The 15,765-nt window shown below is 39.2% G+C and overlaps 1 protein-coding gene across 1 annotated transcript in view; it reads left to right on the top strand.

The window, feature by feature from the left end:
• rnf103 (ring finger protein 103) overlaps positions 1-15,279 on the top strand; it is a 48,240-nt gene extending 32,961 nt beyond the window's left edge. Inside the window, exons 6-7 of the mRNA XM_023329131.1 lie at positions 3,252-3,338; positions 13,907-15,279. Of these exons, the coding sequence (XP_023184899.1) occupies positions 3,252-3,338; positions 13,907-14,914 (1,095 nt within the window). The 3' untranslated portion in view covers positions 14,915-15,279. The remainder of the gene's footprint in view (positions 1-3,251; positions 3,339-13,906) is intronic.
• Positions 15,280-15,765: the final 486 nt, after the last annotated feature.

Genomic DNA, 15,765 nt, shown 5'->3' with positions numbered 1-15,765 from the left:
CAAACCCTCCTACGACGTTACCGCCTGAATTCCAATGTAATGCTGCCTGCAACCAGTTTTCCAGCTTCTTTTCAGAGAAAATTCAAAAAATCAAAGGATTAATCTGCACATCCACTATAAAGTCAGTACCAATGCTGTGCCCAAACAAAACAAATACAGCAAAAATGACCCAATTTCAACTACTTAATTATAAAACCCTACAGGAAATTATAAGTCAACTAAGCTCCAGTTCCTGCTGTCTGGATGTCTTACCCACACATTTCTTTAAGAAAGTCCCGCCTGTTATTGCTGCTGATCTGATCCAAATAGTAAACTCATCGCTCTCATCAGGCGTTTTCCCCCAGGCTTCGAAAACAGCAGTAATCAAACCACTTATAAAGAAGAACAGTCTGGACAAATCACTAATGCAGAATTACAGGCCGATCTCCAACCTCCCATTCATCAGCCAAGGTATGTGTAAAGCTGTGTGTAAACAATTAAATAGCTTCCTAACTTCCCTTATGTGGCTCTGTAGGTTCAGGTCAGAGTCCATCACTACTCCCAGGTTTCGGGCTTGATCGCTGGTTTTTAGTTGTAATAACTGAAGCTGTGCATTGACTCTAGATCGTTCCTCTTTAGGTCCAAAAATAATAACTTCAGTTTTGTTTCTGTTCAGCTGGAGAAAGTTTTGGCACATCCACACATTTATCTGCTCTAAGCATCTGTTCAGTGATTGGATGGGCTCTGAGTCACCTGGTGACATCGTAATGTAGAGCTGTGTGTCATCTGCATAGTTATGGTAGCTAATATTATTTCCTTTTATAACCTGAGCTAGTGGGAGCATATAAATATTGAATAAGAGGGGTCCTAGGATTGAACCTTGGGGTACCCCACATGTGACCTTTGACCTCTTTGATGAGAAGTTTTCAATTGAAACAAAGAAATCCCTGTTCTTTATGTAGGATTCAAACCAGTTAAGCACCGGACCAGAGAGTTCGACCCAACTCTCCAGTCGATGTCATGGTCAACAGTGTCGAAAGCTGCACTGCGGTCCAACAGAACCAGCACTGTGGTTCTCCCACAGTCTGTATTTATATGGATGTCATTGAACACTTTCACAAGGGCAGTCTCTGTGCTATGGTGAGCACGAAAACCAGACTGGAGCGGTTGGTTATAGTTAGAGTCAGGTGGCTTAAATGAAGTGAGGTCTGCTATGTGAGCACTAAGTAGAGACGTGCCAAGTAAAACCTGTTGATTCATTCCATCTGTAAATTTAAGAAACTCCGGTCCAGAAGACATTTCTTCATGTGTATCTTGTGAATCCTGTGAATTAGTGGGTGAGCAGAGAAGGAGGGAGGAAGGAGGAAGGGAACCAGTCGTAAAGTTCTTACATTGACTGGAGACGGAGCCGTCTCCAGTCAATGTTTTTGTTTTTGTTCCTGATAAGCGGAGGGTTCCATCCTATAGTCAGAAATCCTTGAGCCTGTTCTTCTGAAGCGATGATCACGTTGCTGTCCTTGTTGATGAAATGAAAAAGGTTTGCAGTGAGTAGCTTTATCCCATGTTTATTAAGATTCCGTCCGCCTCTTCCAAAGAGGTGAAAGCGCTGCCAATAGATCCAGAGGTTATCGATGAAGGTCACTGAGCTGGCAGAGCAGGTTTTAATCAGCCATTTGTTTATCATGTCCAGCCTGGAGTGTTTTTCGTCTCCCCATTGAGGTTATGGAATTGAACCACTGAGAAATAACTTCATTTTTAACTTTCCCATAGTGTTCAGAAGAATATTAAAGTCCTTTTTCAGAATCTCAGATTTCTGCTTTGCCAGATCGTTGGCTCCAACATGCACAACTAAAGACTTAATATCTGGCTGATCAGCGGTTAGCGTAAGAACTTTACGAGTTAAATCAGATACAGTGTCACCAGGAAAAGAAATCACTCTCTTTTTCTTGGGATTGCAAACGTGACTGATTCCTCATCTCCAACAATAAGCACTTTTGGCATACCTTTCGTTTTCCTGGTGGTCGCTTTGTCCTTTGGAGCTTTGGGGGGTCGATGTGTTGGTCTTGCCTCATTGTTGATGTTTGAAGGCGAGGTTTCACTCAGAGGCTCAGGCTGGAGTACAGAAAATCTGTTTTTCAGTGGGATTCCCAGAGTCAGAATGTTTTGAGGCCCGGGCTGGTCGCTTTGTCCTTGGGAGCCTGGTCGGTGGAACCGTTTTGGTTGCAGCTGCTTGTTTGTTTTTCTTTGGTGGAGCAGGTGTTGAGGTTGAAGGTGGGTTTCGGCTCAGAGCCGGCCACGCTGATTCATCCAGGTGAGGGGTTCTCCCTATCAGTCACCTCATCGGATCTGCAGTGTGAAACTTTTGCTTTGGCTTGGCACCCAGAGCGTTCCAGGGTGAGCTGCTTGATGCGAAGCGTACGACCTCTCCGTTGATTTGAGGGAGAGTTGTCTCATTTCCACAGTTAGCGTTGATTTCAAAGTTCACCTCCAGCAGTTTGATCTTCCTTTCTACAGACTGAAGTCGGTGTATAATACTGCTAATGTTCTTGGGGTCGGCTGGAGGCATTTTGTCCTGGTTCAACTTGAAGATGAAGAAAAGTAAGGTAAAAAATAAAAGTAAGAAAATTCCCCAGTCCTTAGGTTTGTAGTAATCCAGTTATGATGTCGAAAATGTGAATATAACTATAAAAACTGTCACTTTAAAAATAACTCAGGCAAAGTTATCAGTAAGGACGGGAGAGAGCAGGGCAAGCTGTTCCTCCTTCAGCTGCCACTTGGTGACTCAGTCAATGCACACAATTCCAACTCCTGACTGAACTTACGTGTTTGAGTGAGTTGGTTTTATACCCGAATGCAGGGGTGTGACATAGACAATGACCAAGCTGTGCAGTTTATAATCAACACAAAAATCCAACTGCAGCAGGCATCATAACTCTTTGGGTTACAAAGAGGGCAGAACTAAGACAGTTTTAGGCCAAATAATGGACAATAAACAAGTTTACAAGAAAGTGTCACAATTTGCTCAGTGACAAGAGATAGCACCCTTAATGCCAAATTTATATAGCTTATCTGCACAAAAAGTTTATATGGGGTTTACCTACATTTTAAAGAAGTATTATTCTACATAGTGAGTCCACTCCAAGCTATTAATCTTTACACAAAGGTCTCCTTGTTTCGCTGAAACTGTGATATATTCATAAAAAAGAATGTTACCTTTTTTTTCTTCCTGCCATTAATTTTTATTTGTCATTCCTATTTATTTTCATTCACAGGGAGCAACAATCAAGCGATTTGTTGTTCTGATCAGAACACTTGGAACCTACAACTCCATATTGCTGGTGTCTTGGCTTCCTGTTTTGGTAGGAAATCATCTGACTCATATTTTTACAGCTGCCTTCTATTCAATATTATGTTAATCAATTAATGGGTTGAAACACTAAACTAAAAAATAAGTAAATATCTTGGCTTGCAAAATTTTTCATACCCCTTGAACTTTTCCATATTTTGTCACATTACAACCACAAACATTTTTTTTATTGGAATTTAACGTGAAAGACCAACATAGAGTGGTATAGAATTGTGAAGTAGAAAGAAATAGATAAACATGCTCGACTTGGCTGGCTGGGGTCTGCCTTAGGATTCTCCTGGAGTAGCTGACCCAAGTGGCTCCTCCATGAAACAAAGCTTAATTCAAAACAAAGTGTGGTGTACAAAAATGTTCACACCACTTGGACAATACTTTGTGGAACCACCTTTTGCTGCAATTACAGCTGTAAGTATTTTATGGTACCAGCTTTGCACATCCAGACTGAAGTTTTTTTCCATTCTTCTTTGCCAAACAGCTCAAGCTCAGTCAGATTAGATGGAGAGTGTTTGTGAACAGCAATTTTCAGAGTTTGCCACAAATTCTTGATTGGGTTTAGGTTTGGACTTTGACTGGACCATTCTACACACAAATATGTTTTGTTTTAAACCCTAGCCCTGGGTTTGTGTTTAGGGTCGTTGTCCTACTGGAAGGAGGGCAGGTCAGAACTACGACAGTTTTGCCTTAGTTCTGCCCTTCCAACGACCTTGCAGTTGTCCTTCCAGAAGAAAGGACAACGACCCTAAGTCTCAAGTCTGATCCAGTTTCAAGTCTTTTATAGACTGCAACAGGTTTTCTTTCAAGATTGCCTTGTATTTGACTCCATCCACCCTCCTATCAGTTCTGAGCTTTTATTCTTGATGTCCCAAGTGCTGTTTTAAGGGTTTTTATTTTTATTTTTATCTGTGTGCCAGGAGACCTGCTTGTGCCCCTCAACAGTAGTATTTAGCTAAATATAACAATTTAGCAAAATTAGTCTGGCAAAATGTCTTTATAACAATTTGTCATTACTCTAGATAAGTGTCAGTATTCAGTAAATAATGACACTTAATACAAAGTTGACATTATTTAAAATGTCTTTATAACAATTTGTCATTATGTCTTTTTTATGCCAACTTGACATTAAACAAGAATCATCAGTTGTCATAAATAGGTTATAACAGGTATTAATTATCAAACTTTAAAATGTTATGTATCTTTCTGTATTATTACATTACCCTGTCATTTCTTGTTAGTCCTACCTGTGAGTTATGAGACCATTATTATTGTGCCATTAATATTTTTCTTACAGATTGGAACTACGGATGGGTGATATTGCATAAAATTCATATCACTATATAAACTCACCGGCCACTTTATGAATAGCTGGACAGCTTTGCATTAATGCAAATGTCGAATCAGCCAATCACGTGGCAGCAACTCAATGCATTTAGGCATGTAGACATGGCCAAGACGATCTGCTGCAGTTCAAACCAAGCATCAGAATAGGGAAAGATGGAAAGATGATTTAAGTAACTTTGAACGTGGCATGGTTGTTGGTGCCAGATAGGCTGGTCTCAGTATTTCAGAAACTACTGATCTACTGTGATTTTCACACACAATCACCTCTAAGATTTACAGAGAACGGTCTGAAAGAGAAAATATCCAGTGAGCGGCAGTTCTGTGGGTACAAATGCCTTGTTGATGCGACAGGTCAGAGGAGAATGGCCAGACTGGTTCGAGCTGATAGAACGGCAACAGTGAGTCAAATAACCCCTCGTTACAACTGAGCAGTGACGTCAGTAACGCGTTACTTACTAACGCGCTACTCGTCCTGCTGTGTCTTTGTTAATATCAAGTTAATATATTTGCTGTGAATTATGTCGAGCTTCGCGTTGCGCTCCAGAAAACTGCAAACATCGAGACAGCGCAATAAAAGTGAAAACACCCACAAATGAACGAGTCCGTAAAGTTGTGGAACTAAACGCCATTATAATCAGTAAAATTAAGATAAGTGTCACAAATCTGTCCAACGGGACATCTGAGTTGTGGAGCGGCAGGAGGAGCGCTGTGCTCTGACAACAAATGCAGGGCCGTAACGCAGAACCTGGACGCTGGAGCGGGGTGTGTGTGTGGGGAGAGGGAAGGGGGGGGCTGAGGGGAGTTTAAAATCCTATTTATAGTTTTCCAGACAATACTGGAACACATAAAAACACGCACAAATTGTACTGTAAAGAAAAAACTAAAGAATAATATAAGCTTACCAGAGCAGAGTAGCCCTCCTACCAAAGATAGAAAAGGTCCTGCAGTCCTCAGAGTTTCTGATGCCCCCCAATAATTCCTGATTTTCTTACTTTCTTTTTATCTGATGGTGTTGACAAAAACTGTGGACACTATTTCAATTGAGTTGTAAATGCTGTATATGACGCTGTATATATATATATATACTGTAGTTGTATATGCAAATGCTGATGCTCTTTCACGCATGTCCAACCAAGTAGTCACACAGATCTTACAGTCACCATGTCAGGGTTTCTGAATCAAAGCCTCCAGGGCCCCAATGTCTTCCAGAGCCTCAGCATATGTAACCGGGTTCCGCTTCACTCCACTGTACCAAGCCGGCCCAAGTAACCCCTCGACTCTGCGTTGTGTAGATTTTTTAATGAAGACAAGGAGTTTCTGGGTGATCAGGCAGTTTATTTCCTGAATGAGAAGATATAGGGGGTTTGAATCAGTGCAACAGCTCAGCTTCAATCAGCACACTACAACAGAGAGCTATGTTAGCTTTTAACTTAGTACATGAAGTGTTTTACAATATTAACAAAACTAAAAGTACAAAAATTGGTGCCAGGCACACATCTAGTAAATAGTCATTTGTCTAATTTAATAAAAATGATGTTTTATGTATTGCTAACACTTTTCTACACTGTGTGCTGTGAAGAATGTAATTCACCTCTCGTGCAGCTTTCACAAACTAGCACTGAGTACAGGGGCCAGCAACATATAACCAGCCACACAAAGAGGGGGCGCTATTTCCCCATTGTACTGATACATATAAAGCAAGTGGGATTCTGCAACTTAAACCTAAACACTGTTACACATACATTCGACAACACTGCGATTTCAAATGGGCCAGATAGCTGTGTTTTCCCAACAGTGAATCAGCTGTATTTGGATGCACTTCCAGCAATGACAATTCAACAAATCCATGCAGAACAGAAAGATGATTCCATTATTGGCCAAGTTCTGTATTTCAAAAATAATAACAAAAAACCACCTCGGAGCGTAAGGATCAGCCTGGGAAGACATGGGAGCCTTCTCATAAAAGAGTGGAGGAGGTTGGTGGTCAGAAATGGCATCCCATACAGACGCATCACAGATGGTTAAAGAGGACGCATTGAGCAGCTCATCTTGCCAGAGAAGCTGCGGGTGGTGGCTAAAACTGCTCCGCATGATGATTCAGGTCATTTAGGGTTTGAGAGAACTTTACAGCTGATAAGAGAGCGATTCTACTGGCCAGATATGTCCCTGGAAGTCAAATTGTGGTGTGAGCAGTGTGAAAGATGTTGTCTTAGGAAGACCCCCACAGGCAGTGTTGGAGCTCCTCTTGTCAGCATCCATAGCAATGCCCCCATGGAGCTTGTGTGTGTAGACTTTCTCTGCCTGGAAAAGTCAAAGGGGGGCATTGAAAACATACTTGTAACAGATCACTTTTCTCGTTATGCTCAAGCCTACCCCACCAAAGACCAAAAAGTACACACTGTGGCCAAGGTTCTGTGGAAGAATTTCTTCTGCTGGTTTGGTTTTCCAGCAAAGCTCCATGCAGATCAAGGATGCAATTTTGAGAGTGCAATTGTAAAAGAACTATGCAAGATCACTGGCATCACTAAGACTCACACCACTCCATATCACCCACAGGGGAATGGGACCACTGAAAGATTCAACCGGACCCTAATGAATAATTTAGGGTCCGGTTCTAGGGTCCTAATGAATACATGCTGATGTATTTGCCTTCTGTCAATTGCATCCTCTCTCTCCCATCAGTTTGTCTAAAAATCATCAATACCAAGAGTTTTGTATAAGGAACTCTGCCACCTCACCTAAAGCCCAGGTGGCATGTACAGTATATGTGGATGCCATGACCCATGCTTACAGCACGAGACATGACTAAACTGGATACACTCCGTACTATTTAATGTTTGGGAGACATCCCAGACTTCCAGCGGATCTGGTGTTTGGGACCTCAATCTCTAATTCCCAAGCGGGCTACAGTGACTATGTACAGACACTCCATGACTTATATACAGTATATACAGTATATATAATATGCAGTGACGTTGGTTCCAAAGCTCTATTGGCCAGAAGCAGAGGAGCTGGACATAGAAGGCAGCCCTGCTCATTAACATAAAGATGCACACAGAAAAGTAAGAAAAAAGGAGAGGAGGCAATGACAAAAGAACGAGGGTTTGTATAAGGAAAAAACAAAACATATACTTTTCTTGACAAAAACGCATGTTTAAGGGAAATGAAAAAGAAAATATATACATTTCTTGACGAAAACACGTGTAAGGAAAAGAACAATTAATGTACATTTTTTGATGACAGCGCACGTATAAAGGAAAGGGAAAAACAAAATACATAAATTTCTTGACAGCAAATGTGTAAGGACAAGGAAAAACAATATATATGTATATTTCTTGACAGAAACACATGTAAGGACAATGAAAAACAAAATATATATTTATGCTTTTATTTTTTATTATGTCAGTTTTGGTCCTCCATACTAATGAACTTTACGTTTGAAACATTACATAATTTAAGCCTCTTTTAAGCGGTGCAATACGCCATCTTACGGACCCCTCCAGGGGACATGGAGAATTCTTTTTCTTTTGCGTTCCCTAGCAACAATCTACTTATCAGTTCATGCGGCATAATTGAATACTATAAGTCTTTCTTACGGGGCTTTCTGATTTAATACAAGGTTATGTAAGGTTTTTCCATGAATGTTAATATCTCCTTGTGAAATATCTATCATTTTATATCTTTTTCTTTAGTATAGAAAAGCACAACAAACCTATGATATAAACAGAAACTTTCTGTAAGTAGGAAAGAAATAAAAATACATCCAAACTATTTGGACTATTTCTGAGTTATTGTCGCGGGGTAATCAGTCATCTGACAGTTTTGATTGTGTCTCTATTGTGCTGGTTCTCTGAATGGTTTAAAGGGCCGATCTCATGTGCAGTTCCATCTCAACCTTAACAGACACAAACATCAGGGCCGGCCCAAGACATAAGCAAACTAAGCAGTCGCTTAGGGCCCCATGGCCAATAAGGGGCCCCCTCAGTGATTTGTTTTTTAAATAATATATATTTGATAATGTATGTAGAAATCATAATTTTATGGGTAAAAAGAAAAAAGAAATTGCTCTTGGGGGCCCCTGGTGGCCGCGGTAGGTACCGCAAGCTTCGCCGGTAGCATGAGCTGTCGTGCAATGTGCAGTGCGCATCCAAACATCAAAAGCTCCGGTCAGAAGTTAAGTAAACAAAATAATGTCTCAAAAAAGGACTTATCCTTCAGGGAGGGAGAAAAGAAAGAGGAAGAATAGAAAAAAAGCCAAGATAAAGGTTTGTTTTAATGAGCCTTGGTAATGTAATGAAATGTAAAAGATTTGTAAAGCTGCTAATAGAAAATTAGCTTGAACGGTCAAGTTCAACAGCCAAATATTTATGCTAGGCTGTTTGTGTTTGTGTGAAAATGAGTTTAAACTTTAAATTAGTTGATTCTCATGGTTGGCTCTGTATATTTCTGTGGTATTTTTTGGCTTCAAAGAGCTGTGTTTGATAACATTTGATAACAATAATTAAAACTTCTCAATGTTTGACATTGTCTAGCAAAATGTTTTTACGTCAGGATACATAGCTGCTACATAGACGACCAACTCTATGCTGTAGTTGGAGATATGTTATTTGCTGCTGAGCATAATCATTTTGTGGCTAAAACAAACATTAGTTTTACATCAACTTCTAAGTTATGTGAAACTTCTGTTAAAATCATTTAAGGCACAGAAGTCAGTCCAGTACCATTCCACATTCTCAGGGGAGAAAGAGTCACCTGGTATAAATTACATTTTTAGCTATTGGAGTAATGCTTAAGATAAATTTATTCAATCAATTAACGTCATGAATATGTGTATATGTATTCCATCTTAAGTTGGGCTGCACCGATTGCAGTTTTCTGGCCGATCCCTGGTTACCGATCTTTAAAAAGTCTGACCTCACGATTTTGATTTTGGGTGATATGAATTTTTTTTGTCTGAAATGTTGTTAAATATTTCAAGAAAGTCACTGAGTTGGCAACAGAGGGGTGAATATTGTTAACTGCAAACATGCAGACCCGACCTGGTGGACTGGTCTGTCAGTCAAACCTCTCACTGTAGAGCAGAAGAGGACAGAGACTGATTTTTAAACCTTTGCTGACGAAGATAAGATTAGGAGATGAGATGGGCTTCACATGTAAGTATCGGCCAATCACAATCCCCCAAAATTAAGGAAATCTGCACCCAGAAATCAACTGGTCGATAAATCAGTTGGCCAATAAATGTATCCTATTATACATGTATGTAATGTAAACAGCATTGCCAGAGATGCAATAAGTTTATAGTAGGTATGTGAATGATCCAATAATTGGACTGCTACTGATTGCATCCAGTCCACATTGTTAGCAGAACTAGAGGGCCCCAAAACCAAATTTCGCGTAGGGAGGCTTGGGCTGGCCTTGATTTAACTAAAGTAAAAAAATCAGCCTAGAGAAGCTGACAGTGGAGCTCCATGACCTGGGACTTTCAACATAAATGTGTCTTTGGATCAGGGACTTTCTCACAAACTGGCCTCAGGTGGTGAGACTAGGGGACCGAACATCATCCACCCCAGTCGATACAGGCATACCACAGGGCTGTGTGCTTGGTCTGGTTCTTTATGCTCTGTTCACCCATGAATGTGTATCTATTCAGTCCTCTAACAGGGTTTTAGAGTTTGCAGATACCACCAAAGTAATGAGTCTGATAATAATGATGAGATCCTGTACAGAGGAGATCCAGCCCCTATTTCAGTAGTGTTCACTGAATAACCTGGCACTTAACACCTGCAAGACCAAGGAGGTCATATTGGATTACTGGAGGTCCAGGGGGACAGTTTGCCCACCTATTACGATTCAAGGGAAGGTGGTAGAGTGTGTGTGTGGACAACATAAAATTCCTGGGCATCCACATCACCTTAGACCTGACCTATTTTCTGGCAAGGAATGCCCAACAAAGACTCTTCTTCTCAGAAAACTAAAAAGGGCTAGACTGAGGGTTGACTAAGGATTGAGACTTAGTCAACCTTAGACAGATATTTATTTGCTTTATTATTTTATTTATCATTGAGGGTACCACTGCAATTTTGATATGTTCCTGAAAAATAACGACAAAATCTCATGTTTTTAGTCATTAGCAGTCGTCAGGCAACTTCTGAAAGGAATTGGTTGGACTCAGAAAAAAGGGGACTGAATACTTTTGCACACTGTATTTTCAGTTTTTATTTGTAAAAAATGTTTTGAAACATGTCTAATTTTCTCTCTACTTCAAATTTGGATACTATGTTGTCAATCTTTCACATAAAATTTTAATAAAATATATGAATTTGTGGTTGTAATGTGACAAAATATGCATACCTAATTGTATTCAAGGGGTATCAATAGAATTGCAAGACAATGTACATCCATAACATATTCCCAGTGCTTCACTTATTTCTAGCTTGGTAAAAATCAGCCCCTTGTTCTACGCTTCTTACAGAGCTTCTGGACCCTCAGCTATGAGAAACAATTGTTTGCTGAAGGCATGGACTCTGTTAAAGTTTTAAACAATCTGAATTTACCCAATTACTACCTTTGGCCTTGATGTAATGTACCAGCTTAATAAAGCTTACCAGAAACTGCATGCCTGTAAACAACCCCGTAAGTAGCAGCTCTCTTTGCCAGCAATAAAATATCCATTCCTCTTGCTTTGAGTTTAGTTGTTTAATTTTTGGAAGCAAGGCCCACATAGACTAAATGACCTCATTCCCTTACACTCACTCTCAGTGTCAATTACAACCCTATATAACCAGATTATAATTATAAAACAGCGCAGAAACTCAACGTCAACATCGTTCACAATTCCTGCTGTTCATTGACTAGCCCAGTTGAAATTCAGCCGGAGACATCAAGCTTAATGAGAAAACCGTCCTATACAGAATTGCATAGGAACGCAATGGACCAGCTAACTTTTTCCACATTTGGTTCTAAGAATGTCTACAGTGCATATCTGCAAAATTCAGATAGGCTGCCATGTCCTATCAGCAAATGTCCTTCCACCCAAAATGTCACAGGGGAAAATTGGAGCTCTGCAAAAAGCTTTTGCCAAGAATGTTTTCATTAATCCAGAACGGAAGTTCTTAAGTTCTTATTCATTTTCAATAAGCAAGAACTTTCATCTGGCTCTTATAAATTTTAAACACATATACTGTAGAGCTTTTCAGAACAGGAGAAACCTGACAGGGACTATGCAATGGTTTCTTCATCACCTTTCTGTGCACAACCCTTTTTCCTTTATTACTCAGCTTGATCAGTGACCAGATCTTGGAAATGTTGTGGTTTGTTTGTAAAAAAAAAAAAAAAAGGGACACCAGAGTGCTTTTGGAGATTTGGTGCCACCAAATGTCTTTTTTTTTTTTATCCTTCCCAACTTTTGTATTTTGAGATAGCAATCTCAAAATAGAGATTTTTCTGAAGACAATTCCTTTGATTTTGTTTGGTTCTTGCTCTAAAATTAGTGATACTTTATATAGATCAATGTTTCATGTCATATCATATTTAACCAATCAGATTTATCTCAGGTGAATTCTGTTACATTTTAGAAACATCTGAAGGATTTTAATTTGAAACCAGATGCCCCTAAGTTTAGATTTTGTTATATCAAAGACTGAGTACGTATGTACATGTGATTTGTAATTTGTTTTGATTTCTATTTTTATAAACTTCTAAAATTGTCGCTTTGTAATAATTGCTTACCATGTGTAGAATGCTGATGGAGAAGTTTGACTATTATTCCAATAAATAGTTAATTTTTTTCAAAGGAACTGTGAATTCTTTCCAGATGGACTGAAACTAATATGATTTTCTGATGCGTCCCAAATAGAGTAACATATGTTCAGAACAAAAATATATATTTTCAAAGATTTTTATTTTTAAATTGTTGTTGCAGAAAGTATATTGTGCTTAAAAAACAAAAACAGAAATAAACTTAAAAGACAATTGAGAAGTACATTAATTTAAAAAAAACATTATCATGAGGGAACTGATTATTACTCTATTTTTATTGCACGAAAAGGTACTCCCATGCTTCCTTAGGGTGCACCCACATTATTATAGAAAGAAGATGCTTATATTCACTAATCAACTTGTGAGAATTAGACTTATATTTGATCAACTAAGGCATTAGGTCACAGTACCATGGGTTTTTTAAAAAGTTGGAAATATTCACCCCAAAATAAAATAACAAAACAGTAAAGTGAAGTCACAGGGCACTTTGAAAGAATTCAAAATCACCCAAGGTTTAGCTTCAGGGGCAATTTAACACAACTGCTAAAAAGAAAAAAACAGACCTATGTTACAAGATAGAAGGAAATTAAATACTGACTGATCCAACCAGTTTGTTATAAAGGGGAACTAAAGAGTTAGAAGTTACTTTTAAAAATAGGCCAAACCACACTAAAAACCAGTTCACTATTTATTTAAGTTACTAATGATTAATCATTACTTCAAGTAAAATAACGCTCCTACATCAAAGAAAAAACATTTATGGCAGTTGAATATTTTTTTCTCATATTGATTGAAAGGGGCAGTACTAATGCCTAATCACCACGTCCTGCCTGAAGTGATGCTGCACACCCTCAGTCCAGAGCAACCCCTCGGCATGCCACCAAAAGGCTAAATAATAAACTATACTTAGTACTTCTATTCAAAAGGTTCTTACTCAGGAAAAAGGCTGTGCCACATATTTTGGCCAGTAAAAGTCTGTGATTTTTGCAGCAGAAATACTCATCCTGGTATATGCAATTGTATTAAAGTTTAATGTTATAAGCCTTAAATTGAAGTGATAAGTATAATCAGAAAACACATAATCAGAAAACTGTTTAGTTTATTGTTGATATGGTTTCAGAGAATTAGAAGACAGTTTGTCCTGTGTTGATGAGAAAAGTAAACATTCAGTGTGGTGAAAAACAAAAGATAGTAAAATATAGTTGATAGGAAAATAAAATACTGTTCCAACAGATATTTTATACACAATACTATAGGAAGTTATAAATATGCAAATACAATAAAGCTGCTTCTAATTTCTACAGCACATAAGCACAGGTTCATTTCTGGGTAATATGAACTACATTTCCACTAACGCGGCTTGCGTTTACTGCACCTAATAAAGTGAATGCAGTTACAGACTGACTACGTAACTGTAATTTTAAAAACGCTCCTGGTAACTGTTGTTTTTGTATCTCCCCACAGGCTCTCATTCAACTCCCCTATCTGGACAAACTGTATTGTTACAGTCTGAAGTTGATTCGTTATGCAGACACCACCACATTCGCAAGCTTAGTTAGGGCTGACTGGACCTTTTACTCATCCCATCCAGCTCTCTTTCTGTCCACCTACCTGGCTCATGGCCTGTTGATTGACTATTTTGAGAGGAAACGCCATTGTGGTACAAGGAACCAAGAGAACTCCACAACCAACCTCGAGTGGCTAGCCAGTCTGTGGGACTGGTACACCTCCTTTCTGCTTCACCCTATTACATTAGTGCAACAGTTCCCGTCTGATCTTTCAGAGTGGGAAGATGACCCCAGCTTTTTATTTGAGCGTTTGGCTTTCCCAGATCTCTGGCTTCACCCACTAGTAAATGTAGACTACTTAAAATCTCTTCCAACCTGGAAGGTTAAAACTGTTCTCCATCAATGCCAGTCTGTGTCTTGTTTACATCAAGATGATAAACAGGATAGACTGCCATCAAACATAAACTGCCAAGAACTGACAGATTCCTCACCTCCAAGCATAAACACACTTCCACACAGTAGTTTAAGCCAAATAGGATCTTTGTGCAATCAGGACAACAGGCTCAATATTTTGTGCAGGGACCAAGATGCCAACAGTAGTCAATTTGTAAAGTCTGTTTCTCTTTACCCATCTTGCTATGGCTACAGAAATAAAAGCTTCCAAAAAGTTGACAGATTTCCTGAGGATGGTAGCATCATTCCTGTAGGAGTTTCTGTTACTCAGGTAAATTGGTCTGGGTGGCCCAATGACATGCTTCCTTGTTCAGAGTGTGTGGTGTGCCTTGAGAACTTTGTGAATGAGGAGCTGCTCATGGGCCTGCCCTGTGGCCATGCCTTCCACCAGCAGTGCATTGTGGTATGGTTAGCAGGAGGTAAGCACTGGTGCCCACTATGTCGCTGGCCCAGCTACAAGAAGAAAAACATTATAGTTGCACTAAGCACCATCACTGAAAACACAATGTAGAACTGATTCATTGTTATAATTAAACTCTGCATCTTCTTTGACAATTGCCATGTTTTACGGTCACAATTAATCAGATTCAAGGTAGACTGGAGAAGCAATGAAAATGCATTAACGATCCATAATCTTGGTTGGTTTCATTCCTAGTAATATACAGTGCAATGATCATCATAAGAGCTGATACAAGCAAGACCCAGGGACAGTGTCCTATGTATCAAGGGTTCATCCTGCATCACAAAGACAGGAAAAGTACAAAGACATTGGTGTATCTGTTTAGATTTTAATGTATATTCTGTATATTTATAAGGAAATCTGCTTCTGGCCAAAATAATAAAGAATAATCTTCCAGATGAAATTTGTCAACAGCATTGACTGCAGTCATTGTTTTCCTTTCCTACCTACTTGGTACTTGTGGGTTTGTAGAGAGGCTGGTGGTGAGTTCCAGTGGTCAAAGCCCAAGAAGCTTATTGTGCCCTGTGTAGACTGGCTGTCCATGGGGACAATAGGGCAATAAAGAGACATTGGACACAAACAGCTAGGGGTGAGATAAACACAAAAATCTCAGTTCTGTATGTACTACAATTTTAAAGTTATTTTTAGTTTACTTTTAGTTTAAAGGCAAAAAAGTGACCAACATAGAACTGACAGGAGATTTGGTTTGATTTATTTAAAAGGCACAGCAATATGTAAACTCAACTTTTTTGAGTTTTAGATCATGTTATAATGCTATTCTCTCATCAAAATAATAGCATTATTTTTTGATGAGAATCAAAAGAAACCAGTGTGGTTATTTCTGCAGCCTCTGAATTGTAGGATGTTTCATCAGTGTCCGTCTTCCTGACTGCCAGTCGGTG

The sequence above is a fragment of the Xiphophorus maculatus genome, chromosome 23 (genome assembly GCF_002775205.1).
Source record: "Xiphophorus maculatus strain JP 163 A chromosome 23, X_maculatus-5.0-male, whole genome shotgun sequence".
Classification (NCBI taxonomy): domain Eukaryota; kingdom Metazoa; phylum Chordata; class Actinopteri; order Cyprinodontiformes; family Poeciliidae; genus Xiphophorus; species Xiphophorus maculatus.
This window is presented reverse-complemented; position numbering and strand designations above follow the sequence as displayed.